At 51.7% G+C, this 17232-nt stretch overlaps 1 protein-coding gene across 5 annotated transcripts in view; it reads right to left on the reverse strand.

Moving 5' to 3' along the window:
• CPEB1 (cytoplasmic polyadenylation element binding protein 1) overlaps positions 1 to 16319 on the reverse strand; it is a 38529-nt gene extending 22210 nt beyond the window's left edge. For 2 of the 5 annotated variants that reach the window (XM_057420579.1, XM_057420571.1), the window contains exons 1-3: positions 16144 to 16273; positions 11195 to 11372; positions 1532 to 1720 (exon numbers count right to left, since the gene is read on the reverse strand). In XM_057420579.1, coding sequence (XP_057276562.1) covers positions 1532 to 1720; positions 11195 to 11372; positions 16144 to 16158 — 382 coding nt within the window. In that variant the 5' untranslated portion in view covers positions 16159 to 16273. Of the gene's footprint in view, positions 1 to 1531; positions 1931 to 1986; positions 2259 to 11194; positions 11373 to 16143 lie in introns of those variants that run through there. The other 3 variants (XM_057420587.1, XM_057420603.1, XM_057420595.1) reach the window with 3 other exon arrangements.
• Positions 16320 to 17232: the final 913 nt, after the last annotated feature.

A 17232-nucleotide genomic window follows, 5' to 3' on the forward strand; every position in this document is an offset into this window, starting at 1 on the left:
AGGGTAAGCCCACAGGACCATGTGCTGGAGGACAGCTACTGCAGCCTGACTGTACCAGCACTTGAGCCAGCAGTACCCTATGTACCAGTGCTGGGGCCCACACACAGGCCTAGGTGCCGAGTCTAGTGGAAGTTAGCTGCAGGAACTCAAGTGGGCCATGCCGATGAAGCTGATCCAAACTCCACTATCGCAAAACTGATGTTTTTGTTTTACAGCCCATTCAGGGCTGTGTCCCAGAAGCTCTTCCTATACAAGGGCAGTATCCCCTGTATATCAGAGGTGGTAAACAGCTCTCCCTCACCCCCCCCCGAACATCTACATGGGCAATGGCACTGCCCATGCCACCCCAGAAGCCATCTACATTCCTGTCAGCACCAACTTTATGCCTGGGGCCTCCTGTGTCATCCAAGCCTGTGTAGAGATGCACTACCCTTTTAACAAAGCAGCAGCGCGCTGCTATAAAAGGATGAGTTTCTGTAGCAACCAGGCTGAACTTGTACAAACTCTGCCAAAGCACTAGATCTTTCCACAGACTGATACTTGAACAAACACAGCATTGCTTGTGAAACTGTTTCTTACAGCCCTCAAAAGCTGCGAAATGAACTCTTCTTTCTGTTTTATCCCCCTGCTCTGTCACCACCCTGAGGAGAGGTTAGATGTATACATGCATCACCCCTTTCCCCCCTGTGATATTTGAGAGGGCTGCTGCCTCTGGAAGAGTTAACTGTACCCTGAACCACTGAAGGGGAAGCACCCAGCACCTCAAAACCTCCCAATCCAATGCCAGCTGCAAAACCAGCCTGAAAAGGATGGAGGGGGAAGGGCAAAGCCAGCAGCGCGTGGCTGCAAGCCCAGACCCTGCCCATCATGTAGGTTTGCACTGGACCAAAAGAGTTAAAGGCAGAAGCCATTCCACTGCATCTCCTCCAGCCCACTGCCAGGCACAGGCCGCTATTTCTGGTTGAACGTGGGAGTGGAGAAGGATCCCTCCAAGTCTCCCACCAGGCTGCGAGCTAGTGCCTGAAGTTGTTCGCCCGGTGCCGGCTGCGCCTACCACACCCCACAGGCCGAGTTCCACCGGGAGTGCGGCTGGAGCACAGGAGCGAGCAGGATGGAGCGGGATGAGGGGAAACCCCGCTGCAGAGCTACCTGCCACCAGGTATTTTCAGAGGCTGACGTTGCAAAGTTGAGCCTCCAGACACCACACCCCCCACCCACTCCCTCCAAACAGGGAGAGGATTTCTCATCTCTCAGCGAGGCTATCCCTCCACCAGCCTTGCAGCACCAAGCAAAACAAACCCCGGCACTTCTTGTCTGCAGTGAACTGACAGCAGAGCAGAGGGGGCTGTGGCACCTGCAGCCACAGCCTCCCCAACTCAAACCACCACATTACACAAGAATTACAAGTCACGGAGCCCCCATCAGTAACTGCCAGCGCCCTGTTACACAAGCAAATAGCTCCACATTAGCTTTAAACCAGCCAGAAAATAGAAATGAATCCAACAACTGTTGCTGCATGTGTCAGACTCACCCGACTGTGTGCTGGTTTGTGCTGCAGCGTCAGAGTCCTGGGTGCTCCAGGGTCTGTCCCACCCTGTCAGGTTGAGGGACTGCAGGCCAAGGCACAGATCGTTGGTGTCTGGGAGGCCACGGGAAGACTCTTGCGTGGACGTGGGGAAAAGCATCCTGCTTGCCACTGCTTCTTCAGAGTCCTGGAAGTCTGCTCAGATTGAGAACAAACAGAAGCTTGAGAGTTCAGGGCTGCTTTTTTTTCTTCCTAAAGCAGGAGTTTTTCCGAAGCGTTAAGCCCCGAGCCGGGTCTCTTGCTGCTCTGAAGCCACAGCTCCTGCAACTGGCCGTTGCAGCCCAAAAGGGAGGGCTACCATATGTCCAGAAACCAGCCCCCCACCCCCTAAGCCCCTCCACCTTCCTATCCCGTCTGCATTACTGACTGGGTCAGCATGTGACCAGGCTGCTGATGCTTACTGTGCTGACAGTGACGTCACTCAGCCATGCAAGAGAACTGCATCAGCTCTTACAAAATAAAAGGTAAGAAGAAAAGCTAAGATTTCCCCCAAAAGACGAGGGCAGGCAGGAGGAGAGGTGCAGCTCCAAAGAATCGAGGGAGCAGGCAGCACAAAAGCAGGGCTTCACGATACAGCACGGCAGCCAAGGCAGCAATCCCCCCAGCAACGACTAGAGCAGCGGCAGCAGCAGCAGAGACAGAGCAGACAGTTAGTTTTAGTGCTACCCAGCACTCCTGTCCCCGCCTCCCTCCACCCACAAAACCTAAAAACACTTTAGTCCTGGACAGGCTCCAGCTGCTGGCTCCAATTCAGAGCCCAATGCAAAGCTTCACAATTCTGCTAGCATAATCTATTTGGTTCAACTTGGCCACTGTGCCTCACTGACTCTGCATTGTTTACCACCAAGCAACAAGGATAACCTTCAACCCCCAGATACCCAGAGAGAAGCCCATTATCCTGCTCCAGCCTGGGCAAGCACATCACACCAGTACAGGAGGAAGAGAATGGGCTGGAGAGCAGAACCTGTTTCATATCAGGAATTTTTCATGGCCTGTTTACCTCCTGCCTGCCCAGTGCCCCCCTTTCCCTGCAATCCTCTCCCCTGCAGGGTGTTCACAAGCCTACAGTACTGGAGACACCGGATTCTCGCCTTGGTTTAACCCTGTGCCAACAGCCTAAGGAAACCCAGCAGGTTCATAGTCTGACAATTCCAGTTTAATGCAAGGATCTGGGGGCTGCTGAAACCACAAGATGCTCAGCTGTGTTACCCAAAATCTGAGTCAGAGGGCATTTATAAGCCAGCTACCAAGCAGCAGCAGCTGCTCCTCCTCCTCCCCCTGCCCCCACAGCCTCCCACTGTGCCATCAGATGTACACCTCAACACACCCTCCTGGCTCCCCAGCGGGCGCTGCAGTCACTCCAGTCTGTTCACGTTATTCCTCACGTGCAACCCTGGCCATCCCAGACAGCCCAACAGCATTCCTGGCCTCCTTTTCCACATCCCATGCCACTTAATTACCCACGTCCTAGGAAAGGGCTAATGGCAACTGGGTACCATACACAGGACATAAGCCACTGCTGCCATTGGAGGTGGGACCCTCACCTTCACCCCATGGCAATTTGGGAAGCACCAACATTCCCAGGTCACAGTGAGGGAATACTGCAGCACAGCAGTTGAGACAAAAGCAGCTAAAACTGTACCTGCTGGCAACACACTACCTTCCTTCCCAGCTGCAGCCTCCCACAGCCCTTCACCAGGATAGCATCCACCAGGGCTTTTCCTACTCCTAGTAGTACTAGTACAAGCTGTAGTGCCAATTCAGTCACATTACTATCAAGCACCTGTAACAGCATCAGCTATTCCCCCACTAGCACCACAATGCATCTTCAGCAGGGTTTTTCACTGCATTCATTCTTCCAGTATAGTTTTTGGATCACTTGTTTTGGACAGGCCCTAAAAACATTCCCAACGCAGCTGTAGGGAGGAAGGATAAAGGCACATTGCTCAGACAACTCTGTTCCCACAGCAACCATAACTTGCCCATATGAATGTATAACATTCCTGCATTTATGGAAATGTACAAGCCCTGTGCTCCAGCCCAGATCCCCAGCAGCAGGAGACCACCTTCCCTTTGGGGACCAGAATTCCATTAGGTCTTATGCCATCTTCAAGATTAATCCCCACCAAGCTTCACCTTCTGGGAAGCATGGACACAAACGGAAAGCTGACAGAGCTTGAATCCCACCTGGACCCAACATCTTGGATGAAACCCACCACTGAAGGAATAAGGAAAACAGGGAACAAATTCATCAGCAATGGGAAGCATGCAGCCCCAGTTTTTCCCAACTATCCATATTTTTCAGGAAATCAACTGTTTTGTTTAATGGAATCCAACCAGACTCAAGTTCAGAGGATCCCTCTGACAAACTTCAATCAACATTAAAGACAAGCACCTGCAACCCACTCACAGGCCTAACTGCTGAAGCAGGGTAGGGTTTGCTCAGATGAGCAGCATTTTAGCATTAGCCCTTCTTCCCTCTGCAGCAGACAGGCAGCACAAGTCTGCTCCCCCCACACACCTCCCCATCCCCAACACTCTCAGCCCTGCTGAAAGATGGATCCAGGTCATAGAGGAAAAACATCTTAAACAGAAATCAGATTTCTGGAATAGTTATTCTAAGAGTCAGACTCAGGAAATCTGTTACAAAGCAACTCAGTTGTTGAACGCAGGCAAAACCAACAGGATACTAGGGCAGAAAGAATTATTTTCCTACAGAAACTCAGTCTAAAGATTCAATCTCAAGTTATGAATAAGCAAATGCCTACCAAATATTAAAAAACTTCACTTTGGAACCTGACACAGCTCAGCCCAGCCTCAATGCTTCCCTGCTGACTTTTCCAAGCCCCAAGAAACCAGTATGAATGTTTCCAACCTGGATTTTTGTCTGGAGTTGCCACTGGAAGCCAAGCATCCTGGCAGAGGGAGCCGTGCTGCTCTGTGCTGGGAGGGGCCGAGCTCCTGCCTCCCGAAGCCCTGAGCTTGGATTTCCACAGCATTTCCAGAAGCGCTCCTCAGTGATGTGCCCACTTACTTCCCAGTCCCCAAGCAGGCAGCTCTCCTGAATGATGTCTACCCGTCCGTCCCAGAGATCCCTGGAGCCAGGGCACACCGCAGCACGGGCTGGAGAGCTTTCCACACCACTACCCAGATGGGAAGCTGCATTTTTCAGTCTTCAAATGTTAGCACTGCATTTAAGACATGTCAAAGACTTCTCAAAGGCCAGCATCTCCACACAGTTCAGCTCTCCAGTGCAAGCTGAGCAGCCCAGCCAGCATACACAAGCTACACCTCCAGCCACTTGTCCCCACCCCAGCACACCCTGCCACTTACACCAGTTTAGGCAGATGAGTTTCCACACAGGAAGCTGGGCTGGGGAGTTCAGCTGGTTAAAACCAAGCCATGGGGAGTTAGGTTTAAGGCTGGCTCATTCCCCTCGTCTGGTATGCAGTGTGGCTGCACCAGACAGGCATTTGAAGCAGGAAAAGAGTTAAAAATTACAGCCCAAGCCTTCATAGGGAGGGCAAGCAGGGACTGGCACCAAGAGCTGGGATCCACAGGCAGTTTGGGGCAGGCAGGTTAAGGTAGCATGAGGGAAGCTAAACCTGGGTCAGCCCCTGTCCCATAGCAGCAGCATCTCTGCACCATTCAACTTAGTCTTGAAAGGCAATGCTTCAGCCAAGCACAATGCCACTCAGGTGTCTGAGCCTTCCAGACCTAGGCCATTCACAAAGCCAGTTACAAAGCCAGCAAACAAATCGGTTTTAAATGAAAAACCTCAGAAAATCCAGAGACAGAAGGCAACAGAACGGTTAAGCAAACATGAACCAAACAAGCTAGATCCCACTCCTCCCACCTCTGCAGCCAGAAAAGGTCTCCCTTTGCTCCCACATGCTAGTTTCTAACAGAGCCTGAATACAGAGGAGGTCCCTCCACAGACAAGGCTGGCTCCTGAGCAGAGTGCAGGGGAAGGATAAGCACAACTCAACTGCCAGCTCTGCTCACTGACAAAACCAGACTCACCTCTAGAGCTCTGTCCAAGGCTGAACTTTCAAATCAAATCCAAAGTAAGAGGCAAGGTGAACATTTCTGAGGCTTCTGGATTCACAGCAGAAGCTGTGTTTTGCCTTTCACACCTCTTTACACCTCCAGTTGTAAAAGCTGGGAATTGCATCACTGAAAATTCAACTTCTTAAGTACGTTTTGCACGCAAGGCAAGCGACTCAAGTGAAAGGGTTTAAAGGATGAGTCAGTTGTATTCCTGAGGTACGGCATGGATCATCAGGGGCTTCAGGAAGCTCTTGTTAGGCATAAACCTGCTAGTTACAGGAGGTTTTTCCAATACATAACTAAACATCTTCCCTGTAATCTGAAAAATTCCTCAAGTGGAGACACTTGCTGCTGCACGACCCGTTTCACAGCCAGAGGGAGAAGTCTGCCTTGTTCCCATAACCACAGACACTTGAACAGCTGGCAAGCACCTACATAAACTAAGGAAGAGCAGCTCACCCTGCTGCTCTGCCTACCTCTTCCCAGAGGAAGAGCCACAGGATCACAGCCCCAAAACTTGACTGACAGAGCACATTACATCATAAAATCTGCTGGATCCTCAGCACCACCATCCAATTAGTAACCACTTCAGAGTGCCACAGCTCTAGGCTAAGTCCCTGCTCTCTATAGAGCACCCACTGTGGTCTGTTGAAGAAACCCATTTACTTAAGCTATCTCCCAGCACAGAAAAGCACTGCATCCAGCTAGGCAAAGACCTGTTAATGTGACACCTGAAATATAAAGGCCTAGAACCAAAGGCAGTGGGTGTACATCTCTTTTGAGGCACAGGTGTTGAAGTTCCCCATTCTGCATGTGCATTCCTGGCACATAGCAATTACCTGGGTAAGGCAGAACAGTTTGCAGGTGCCAGGGCCAGGTGAGCTCCTGCTAACAGCCTTGCCCTGCCTCAGACACCCTGGTAACCCCATAGTCCCCAGCCAAGCTGTGCTACATTCTGGGTCTCTGCATCTGCAACACATTGTCCCTGCATGCAAGACCACACAGATCAGGTCAGCTGCATCTGGAGCAGCCCAGACTTTCCTCATGGCTGCAGGGCAGTGAAGAACAGAAGAATTTACTTTATAGTATCAGAGGGGACTTTCTGGGTGGCCAAACAAGTGCTAAGTCATTAATTGAGTGCACTTGAGGGCAAGCAGGAAGGCAGTTTTGTCATCAGCTACTCTGGGCTTGCATTTGTCCTTCAGTTTTCCTTAAATAAAGTAGCCACTGAGAATTGTTAGGACCTGATGGGCCATAAGTGACTGAATTAAGCACCCTAACCCACTCCCATCCCCAGGAAGTCATTGAAGCAGCTCCCTTTTTTTTTTCCCCAGAAAAAGAACTGTCAACTCTAAAGCAAAATAGTGGCTGCTTTGTCTCAGTTAAGTGAGCAGAGGTTAATGAAAGGGAAATCAAGGCTGCTGGGACACTTGGAGTTCCTACAATCCTTTTACACCCTTTGTGTTAAGCCAGCATTGCCTTCATTTGAAGCCAGGTGAGGAAATGGGCATGCAAAAGCTGAAGATAGAGCTTTATCCACCACTCTACTCAAGATGGAAGGTATGCCAGCACAACAGGATGGTAATTTCAAAAGCTGGTTTAGGGGTTTTAGTCAAATCTGGTAACAGCAGGTTCCACCCAGCAAGGCCCAACTTTAGAGCCTGGCCAACAAACCACCTACTATCTTCAGAAACTGACTTTGCTCATGCTGTTATTCAGGCTGGCGATGAACAATCAGATCAGCTTTAAATCTGGGAGAGGAGAACCACATTTCCTGTGAAGCAGCAGCTCAAGGACAGGCTATGCTCCAGCAACACTGGCAGGAGGGGAGCTGGTGGCAGGCTGGCTACTGCCTCTATCAAGGCAATGTTTTCTCTCCCATCTCCAACACCACACTGAAGGTTAATGTCTGCACTACACACTCAAAAGAAGACTGAATCAGCCTGAAAGGCAGGTGTTTTGAAGCACCACACGATACTGCCCCAGAAGCTACCAGACAGGTTATACAATTACAGCTTTCACCACACTGCTCCACTGTACCCTTCAGTCTGGGCCAGCAATCTAAGCCTGGTGGTTGGGGAGTTCCCAAACTGCTGCAGTGACAGCCAGGCCAGGCCTGACAACTCCGCTCATTTTCGGAAGGCAACTAAGTTCACCAAGGATTAGCATTAACTGCAAACTGATCTTTCCAGAGATTTAATATTAGGTACAGCAAGCTCAACCTCCAGTGGCAGCCCCTTCTGCTACAGAGCTCTGTGTAACTCCCCAGCTGCTGAGCAAGCTTGTTCTCTCACATTGCTCACCCGGCTGCTGTGCTGATCTATTCTCACACCACCTTGCCACACACCTCATCACACCAAGGAAGGTGTCTCCACACGTGTTTCCCCAATAGCATTAGTGAAAGGTCATGAACTTCTGCCTTCCCTTCTCACCATGTGTAATCCTCTTAATGCTGAGAGGGGCTTCTTAAACACAAGTCCAATCCAGGATAAATTTAGTTTGACCTGAGGAAGACAACTGAAAAGCTTGAGGGACCATGAAGAGATTAAAATACAAGTATTTCCCCTGCTAGAACAAAATCACTGCCCCAAGCTCACCCTCCAAAAGTGTTTACGTTGTAAAGAGACAGTCCCTTCTCCTGTTACAGCTACTACATTCAGAGTGGATCTCCAAGCTCATTAGGCCTGCCCAAGCCATGAGTTTCATGATAATAGAGCTTAACTACAATGCACAAGTTGTTCTTGCACTGAGTAAAAGCACATGAATTCTTCAGAAATGATTTAACCTGGGCCAATAACAAGACCCCACGTAAGATCAAGGGTCTCTGCTCTGCTGGTCACCTACCTGGAAGCCAGGCTCACTGAAGGCAAGACTGATCTCGCAGAGCCTCATCTTGTTCACTCAGAGGCACAGCCCACAGCTATAAGAGCCCACTTCTAGCTCTAAACCACCTGGCCCACACAGGGGGGCTCCATTATATTCTGGTTTAGTAATCAGCTGCTCAGCCTTACAGCCACTGGGTACTATTCCTGCAAAAGACAGCACAAGCCAGGGGCCAAGTGCTGACACCTCCCCACCTGCAGGTCACTGCTGCCCAAGGATTCACATCCTTGCTGACAGCACCAGCTTCATGGAGAAAATGCTCAATAGCAACACATGAAATAGATTCTGTTCATCTTTTCTGACCTAGAGACAGAAGGAAGCTTGCAGAACTGCTGCATTCAGACCCTCATCACCTACTGAGACATCCTGACTAAATGCAAAGGAAGCTAGGCTGGCACTGCAAGGAGACTCATAACTCTGAACCCTGATGCACTGGCAGATGCTGACTCATCCACGTATTTCAGCTGATAACTGCTGCCTGGCTGGGGCAGCACAGGTTGTACTCTATTATCAGCCTCTCTTGTAGCCCGAAGCACTTTCTGAAGGAGAACCCACATCTTCCATTAGCCTGAACAGTGAGGGCACCCCTGGCAGCCACTCTCAGCCCTGGCTCAGCAGGGTCCAGCTTCCTTCAGGAAGCCTCTTTTCCTCCCACCACCACAAACATTTGTGCCACTGCACAAGGGATTTGATACAAGCTAAAAGCCTTCTGCCAGGTTAACTCACACTGAGTAGGGCCTCCACCCTCATCCCCAAGGTGGGGAAGTAGCTGTGCCAACACCCAATTGCGAGACTGGCCTCAACTGCTACATCAGGAACAAGAAAAACTGCTTAGGATGGCCCAAAAAGCACAACTTTGGTTGTCCTGCAGCAGAGTATTTGTTAGAGGAAGCCTCCCTTTTCTACATGCAAGCCACATCATACTTTCCTGGGAGAGCTCTTGCCCCAGCTTAGAGAAGAGCTTCCATGGTCTAGAAGCCGGTACTGCAAATTAAAACGGATGTTCCGGCTCCAGACCTCAAACCAGAACTAACCCAAATCATCTCTAGTGGCAGGGGTGTTTCTTTTACCAACCAGGTTAACTTTGACAAGTAAAGTGAAACTTAATAAAGAAACATTCCCATTCCAAATTCTAAATGGAGTATAAAGGCCAATAGCCCAGACGTCAACAAGGCAGCCAGAACCAACTCTTTTGTGAACTCACTGGAAGGAGATAAAGGAAAATACTGTGGTTTATTTCTCCCTCATGCTTCCAGCGCATCAAGATCAGATACAACTCTGACTACCACTGCGCCACAACAAAAACAAATAAAGTCCCGTGAGTCTGAACAGCTCAGTACCACAGCAAATCTCTAAAAATGCACCACTAACCACACCACTGCCCTGAATTTGTTAATATTCACTGTGCAGCAGCTGAGGAGTAGCCAGCACATCCTCCAGTACCAGTTTATCAGGCATGCTTTAAGCAGTGCTGGCTATAGATCCATGCCTCGAAGCAAACGATTCCCTTCCTCTGGCTATTCTGCAGCGCCAGCAGAGGATCACATGGCCAGATGAGCCCCTGGTGCACAGTGCTAAGCCCTTCAATACCCTGGAGATTAAGCTGCACTGGAAGTCATCTGGTAGCAGTCACTGCACAAGCATCAAACAGACCCACAGGATGCTCAGACACCCCTTTGCAGTTTGTTTTCTGGTTTCTTTTGACACCCACATAAGAAGTCATCTTACCTATGAGCATGAGACAGCCCTGTCTCCAAGTGACTGCAGAGAAAGCTGCTCTGCCTCCAGCAGCCTGCAAGGTCACCACCTGGCAAGGCCTTTCCCTTTACTTCCCACTTCATTTTGGGACAAGTCCAGAGGGTCAGTTTGTTTCCAATAATGGCCAGAGTGTTTATTGACCCTATAACTAAGGGGCTGGAAGAGCAACAGCAATCTCTGAAGTGCCCAAATCCTTGGCACAAGTACCATTGCCCAGAAGTGCATTGGCAGGAGGAGCATCAGGCAGGTACTCTTATTGGCAGATCTTGCCTCCTCTAAAGGGACAAAAGCATGTCCTTCGCCTCCACAGAAATAAAATTGGAACCAACACCCTTTGCTTTGGCAGTTCTGCAAGATGGCAGATACATGCCCGCTCCCCTAAGCTGCTGAAAGCACGAACTTGTAGTGCTGATTTCATAATACCACACCTGCTTTGCAAGAAAGTCCTCACCCACCTGCACTGCTTTGGTGTGCTCTTAAATATACAATTAACTGGCCTGTAGCAAACATTTATTCAAAACTTTTGCGTTTTCAATGTAAGCAACAGGTCAGCCATACTAACTGCTAACAGATTAATCCTGCCTCCAGGAGAGGCAAACTAAAGGAGTCTGCTGGAACTAGCTACACGAGGAAAGAGCTCACATCCTTCCCACACAGTGACCCAGAGCATCACAGGGAGTGTAGGCAAGACTTCCCAGGCACCCCACGCTGCCAGGAAATACTTATTCATTTCAGGCACACAGGTGAAGTCCTCAGTACCAAAACATCATTAACCCTGACTCCAAGAAGCTCTCTGGTCACGCCAACACCCACACCAAGAATCATCACCACACATGTTCACTGGGTCCCAGCAAGCAACTCCCCCCTTCTCCAGTCCCAGATCCTCCCTCCCACCTCCATACAAGCCAAGCCCATCACCTGGCAGGATGTCACATTTGCTTTTTGTGACAGGCGTGGTGCAGACTCCACTGAAATCCAAAGAGTTGTCCAACATTGCATTTATCCGGCGGAATATATTTGCATTGCTGCAAGTGGAGAGTGCAGGGGCACTAGGGCTATCCCAGCAGTCCTTTATGCTCCTCCCAGGATCTTCTTTCTGGTAAAAAAGGAAGAATATTGGTGTCAAGCAGGCTACTACTCACCACTTAGTTCTCAACACCTTGTGGGAAGTTTGGATTGCCTCCAAGACTAACATTAGCTTTAGCTCTAGGTCTTAGCAACACCCAAGTGCAATTCTTAGTATTAAAGAAACAATTAATCAAATGGGTCAGCAATTTGTCAGCACAGCTCATGAGACCTGCCCCAGCCACAGCAGGTACCAATGCACCATGTCTGGGATGAACTTCAGACTAACAGCCACAGCACACAAACTAGTTTGGTTGCTACCATGAGCTCTCTCTGCTGCTTCTGACCAGCACATCACAGCAGTAAAGTGGAGATCTTACTAACCTTCATGTGGCCTCTCCCCAGAATCAGCCTCCTGACACTGAGGGACTAGAGGAATGCTTACAGTGAAGGAAGCCACCATGAAAAGCCACAGTAGCTCCTCCAGTGCATGGCTCCCACCCATGCTTGGGAGCTTTGAATGTCTTGGAATGGCCCAAGCCAGTAGCCAAGCAATCACTTCAGAAAGCAGACTTGCAAACACGTGGCTTCCCAGGCAATTAAACAGCCCCAGATCCTGTGGTCTCCCTCGCCAAGGCAGAAAAATGAAATCCTGATCTTCCCTTCTACCTAAAAGCAGCAGCTCCCAACCACAGAGGGAGGTTACCCCAAACCAGCTTTGCTTCAGCACAACCCTCCACAGCCACCAATCTACCAGCACTGAGGTTTTGGGTCCATTGCAAGCCACCACAGCTCTTGTAAAACCATCAGAGCTCTGCATGATAAAGATCAACCCCTTCCTGCTTTTACTGCTGGTCCAGAGAACCAGCTAGAGTAGCTGCTTCCCCCATCTCTTCTTGCAAGCCACTTCTGCATCCAAGCCTGTTTCAGTGCAGCTGCACGGCATTCCAGCCTCTGCCAACTTAAAAGCCTCTAAACTTAATCTCTAAGCAGCATTTCTGGACTGCGGGCCAGTCTGCCTGCCACCCAAAAGCCACTGCAGCACAACTCTGCTCCTGAACATGCTGAGCAAACGCTATCACTGGCAATTAAGACCCACATTAAAGAGAACAGCAGAAAGACGCAACCTTGCCAGTTCTGGCCTCCAGTGCAGAATCCTTGCATTAAGCAAATCGAGTTAAAGCCAGATTCAAAGACCTGAACTGCAGCAGGGCTGGCAAATGAGCGCCTGCTCCTCCCAGAAACATGCAAACCTATACCTCTAAACTGGGCCATTTGTACTTGTCAAGGAGATATTTAATACATCTACCTTCTGTATGCAGTCCTGCATGTGGTTTGGGCCTGACTTCCCTGACACTTATCCTCCAGCTCAGCCACTGGCAAGCCTGAAACACCGACCTGGTTTTCCTTCCAGAAGATCCCTTACCAAGCTTTCCAGTATGCAGCCTATGGCAGGTATAACCGAATTTCACATGCACACAGGAACTTTAGCCCAGCCTAAGTGTGCAACTTGCAGCTCCCCCCTAAACCCTATCATTAGGGGCAATTTTACTGCTACAATGCACGATGTGATAGTTTTCCTCCACACGGAGAGCATGTAGCTAAAAAAACAAAGAGAACCCTTTCCTGGAAGGAGCAGGAATAAGTTGCTGAGCTGTCAACACACACGATGCCTCCAGGCAGGACCCGAACAATTGATTCAGGATCTCAGACCCTTAAAAGACTATTAACATCTACTCAGTACAGGGTCCCGGATCTTTTATCTATTGAGCGGCTCAGCCCACCCCCAGGTAAGGTCCTGGCATTCCGTGGGCACAATGCAGGAGCATTCACAAGCCAAGAGGAAAACATGGAGGCCTGAAGACGAGCTTCAGGCAGGAGAAAACAGGCAGAGCAAGCTTTAAGTCATCTTTATAAAAAGCAGCTGAGGAAGCTGAAAAAGCTATAAATTGAGCTGAAAGAAACTCAATTTAAGAAAGTACTGCCAGTTATCTTGAATAAAAAGTGCCACATTAGGTGTCTTTGGCACCGGGGTGAAACTCCGTATTCCACCCCTGTTACTGCTAAAGAACCACCCCCAGCAGGAGGGAAGGCATTTCCCTCAGAGTTCGTGCTAGCAAGACAAAAATAAACCCGAGCAGCAAACCAAATGCCTGTCCTGTTCCTGCTCAGTTCCCAAAACTGGCAGCACCGGTGCTGCTACAAACAAGAGCAGAAAACAGTAAGAGTACAGCCAAGAATCTCCAAGAACATTCCTTCCACTTACAGCACTTTTACCCTTAAGACTGTCAAGTATATCCTAGAGATACTGCAAGCATCCCAGACGCAGGAGCTGGCATCCAATCCCTCGGAGGAAGTGGCTTGTGTCTACACCTCCCCTTGGTAAAGCTCCTCCCTAAATCCCTAAAACAGAGATACTCCTTTGAGCCGATCCCCTCAGATCTTCAAAGCATACAGGGCCCAAACTATTCAGCAGCCTGGATAGTCCCTTGGAAAGGGTGTGCAAATGTGTAACTGGAGAATACATCCATAGCCTTTAGTCTCAGCAAATAAAGCACAGGGAAATATCACGCCTGAGGCTGCATCCTCCAGAACCTGCTCTGTTCCCACATCCCCAGGCCAAGACAAGCAAAGGAGCACTCAAGCCCAGCAAGGATTCACTTCCAGTGCTCCATCTTGAAGGATTTCACAACAGTTAAACTCACATAGGCTTCTCTGGCAGTCCTCCATACAGCAGCAGCAGTTACAGCCCAGGCACAGAGCTGGTGATCCCCTGCTTCAGTATCACAGACACAGCAAGGTGAACCTCAGACAGCAGTCCACTCGATCCTGGCTCAGCTAAACCCTCAGGCAAGAACCCATGTCCATGCAGGAAGATGCATCCACAGGATGCTATGAGGATTTGAAGAGGGACTGTCGGGCTCCAGACACTTCTATCATTCCAAAAGCCATCAGAGATGTCCAACGTGAGTGGAAATGAAGGCACCTCCACAGCTCTGAGGCAGACTAACCTGCAGGAAACCTACAGATAATGAAATCCCAGGGCTAGGCAGAACCCACAGCAGCCCCACACAGGATCAGGATACCCTGTTCCTCAGGGAAGTCATTAAACACAGCTCAGCTGCTGGTATGGCCAAGATCTGCATTAGCGCCTTGAGACTACTCTGCAGCAGAGAAGGCTTCTCCACAGCAGCTACCACTCAGCCTTTGCTTTTGACATCTTTTGTCAAAATCCCACCGAGGCAGCACCAAGCCAATGCCCAAAGGGGTTCTCAGCACTGCATCTACAGCCAAAGGGGCCTTGAACCCCAAGACAACATGCAAGACGCTGTTAAAATGGTGCCAGTCTCAACATAAACAAGCCAAGGTAACTCCATGCTTTGATGAAAGGCAGCTCTTAAAAGTCCTTTTGTACTGGTAAATTTCACTTCCCAAGCTGAAGTCAGCTACACCAGTTTAAAGCATAATATTGGTGTAACTGTTCCTACCAAGCAGCAGCACTCATCAAGCAACACCCCCACCAGCACAGGGGGAGGGTTAGGGTAGCCTGCACCACACTCACAAAGGGTGAGCTTCAGCAGCTTCTCCAAGGTTCAAGATGGGGAGGTCTGGGAGACACCTGACTGGAATCAAGGTTGGAAGGGATTTTGATGGTAGCACTTTACAGGGGGGTGCTGACTTCAGAACAGCACCGATTTCACCAGAACTCCTGTCTCTCAGGAAGCTTCCCTGTCAAGGCACCTACTTTATGGTTTTCTTTTTATGAAACAAGACATTTTGAAGCCCTCACTCAAGCAACACCACAGCTGTGTGTTTCAGTACATTATAAAAGCAGAATAAGGTCTCATTTGGTTTAGGAAGACTTGCTGTTTAGGGAAGCTGCAGCAAAGCAACAGAATCCTCAAAATCCTCAGAAAGCCCAGATTCCACCCTTGGCATACCCAACCTGAGCCCTCAGCAGCACCCCAGCTGCAGCACATATCATCACCCTGCCACAAAAGCAGCTGCAACGAGTGATAATTGGGTTTAGCTGGGGAATACTGGAGGGTAGAAATAAACACGCTTTTCAGAAAGCCTCCTGGCCACACAGCACAACCAGGGACCTAGTCTCCTGGGTCACCAGCAAAGCTCTGTTTTGCTACACGGGGCTCACAGCCACCTGTTTAAGGGTAAAACAGCAGCTCCGTTTGCTCTGTATGCTAAAAAGAGCTCAGAAGCACTCGGAACCACCTGCTGCCAAGCAAGCCCCGGAGCACCTCAGCCAAAACACACCCACCACCAGGAACCAGAGCTCAGCACCTGCAGCTCAGGTCACCCCTAATATCCTGCGATGAGGGCACCCACGGGCACCACACGCTCGCCGAACTGGGACTGGGTTTCTTCCAGTGCCAGCTTCACCCCTGCAGGTGGCAGGGGGCTGCTGATGGGTTCCCTGAGGCGAAGCTCCCTCAGAGGCCGCTGTTCTCTCAGGGCACGGAGCCGCCGCACCTCAGGGCGCCACGCAACAGCGGGACCCGGCTCCGGAGGAGGGAGGGGGGTGAGCGGGGACTCATCCCGCGGCTCCCCCCGCCCCGGAGCCGGTCCCCGCGGGTGCGCCGAGGGCCGGGACCCCATCCCCGCTCCGCCACCACACGGGAGAGGAAAGGGAATCACCTCAGCGCCGCTCCCGCCCCCCACAACGCCGCCAACGTGTGAAACCACGTGACGGGGGAGTCCTTAAAGGGGCCGCGCCCGCCGCCTCGGCTCCGTGAGGCACCGGGCCCGCCGGCACGTGTCCCTCCCAGTCTCCCCCCACCTCTCACCGGCGGGAAGGCCATGGGCGGCACTGCGGGCGGGCGGATCCCGGAGGGGAGGGGAAGGAAGCGGCAGCAGCGGGGAGCCCTGCCCGCCCCGCCGGCTTTTATGTGCGACCGCCCCGCCGGGGTTGGGGTGGGGGGGGGAACGCTGCTGAAGGGAGGGGCCACAGCGCATGCGCGCGGGGCCCGCCCGCCGCGTGGAGCGCGCCGCTGCCCCCCTCAAGTTGCTCCTCCCGTGTCCCGGCGTGCTCCGCGCGGGCGCGGCTCCCGCTCTCCTCACGACGCTCGGCGCGGTCCCGGCTCCCGGGGCCGCCTCACGGCCGGGAGCGGCGCCCGCGGGGTTGCGGCGGGGAGCGGGGGCTGCCGCCGCCGCCACGGCCCGCGCGGGAGCGGGGTTTTCCCGGGGGGAACGAGCCGGTGGCGCCCGGCGCTTCCTGGAGCGGCCGCTGCGGGCAGGGGCCTCTCACGGGCCAGAAGCGCAGAGGGGGTTCCGCTGGGGGCCGCCTCGCCCTGCGTGTTCGGGGTCAGCCCTTCCCGTGCTCACTGCCGGCCGCGGCCGCAGGGCAGCCGGGGCTCTCCGAGCGCGCCCAGCCCGTGCTGTAGCAGGCACTTTTCCACCTTTTTTTGCCTTTGTAATCCCAGTTCGGAGATGAAAACCTCCCCAGGGCTGGCGCCAGGGATCCCTCCCGTGACACTGCAGAATAGACCCGGCCCTGATGCTGCAGGCGTTTCTGCCGTCAAAGCACGAGCTATTCCACTTGGAGTAAATAGCTGGAAACCTCCCAGGACTCCTTAGATCCCTGGATAGCACCGAACGCCTCCTGTCCCCCTGTGCAGGGCACCTGTGTCCATGTGGGGTTTTCTCCAGCAGCCCTGGGGGACTCGTGTTCCCATTTGCTGGTCCCCTGATGCCCCCAGTGCTGCCCCAGGGGGGCTGGCAGAGGCCAGCGTGGGGCAGTTTGGGGCTGATCTTGGCTGCTGCGCACACAGAGCAGAGCAGGGGAAGGGAGCGGGTTTGAGAAGAACTTTATTGGGAGATCCTGGCCATAATAAATAAGGGTTACACTGGGAGATGGGGAGAGGGGCTGGGGGCTG

Source organism: Pezoporus wallicus, unplaced genomic scaffold, assembly GCF_028554395.1.
Source record: "Pezoporus wallicus isolate ANWC-B61680 ecotype Strahan unplaced genomic scaffold, APGP_CSIRO_Pwel_v1 contig_7731, whole genome shotgun sequence".
In the NCBI taxonomy this organism is placed as follows: domain Eukaryota; kingdom Metazoa; phylum Chordata; class Aves; order Psittaciformes; family Psittacidae; genus Pezoporus; species Pezoporus wallicus.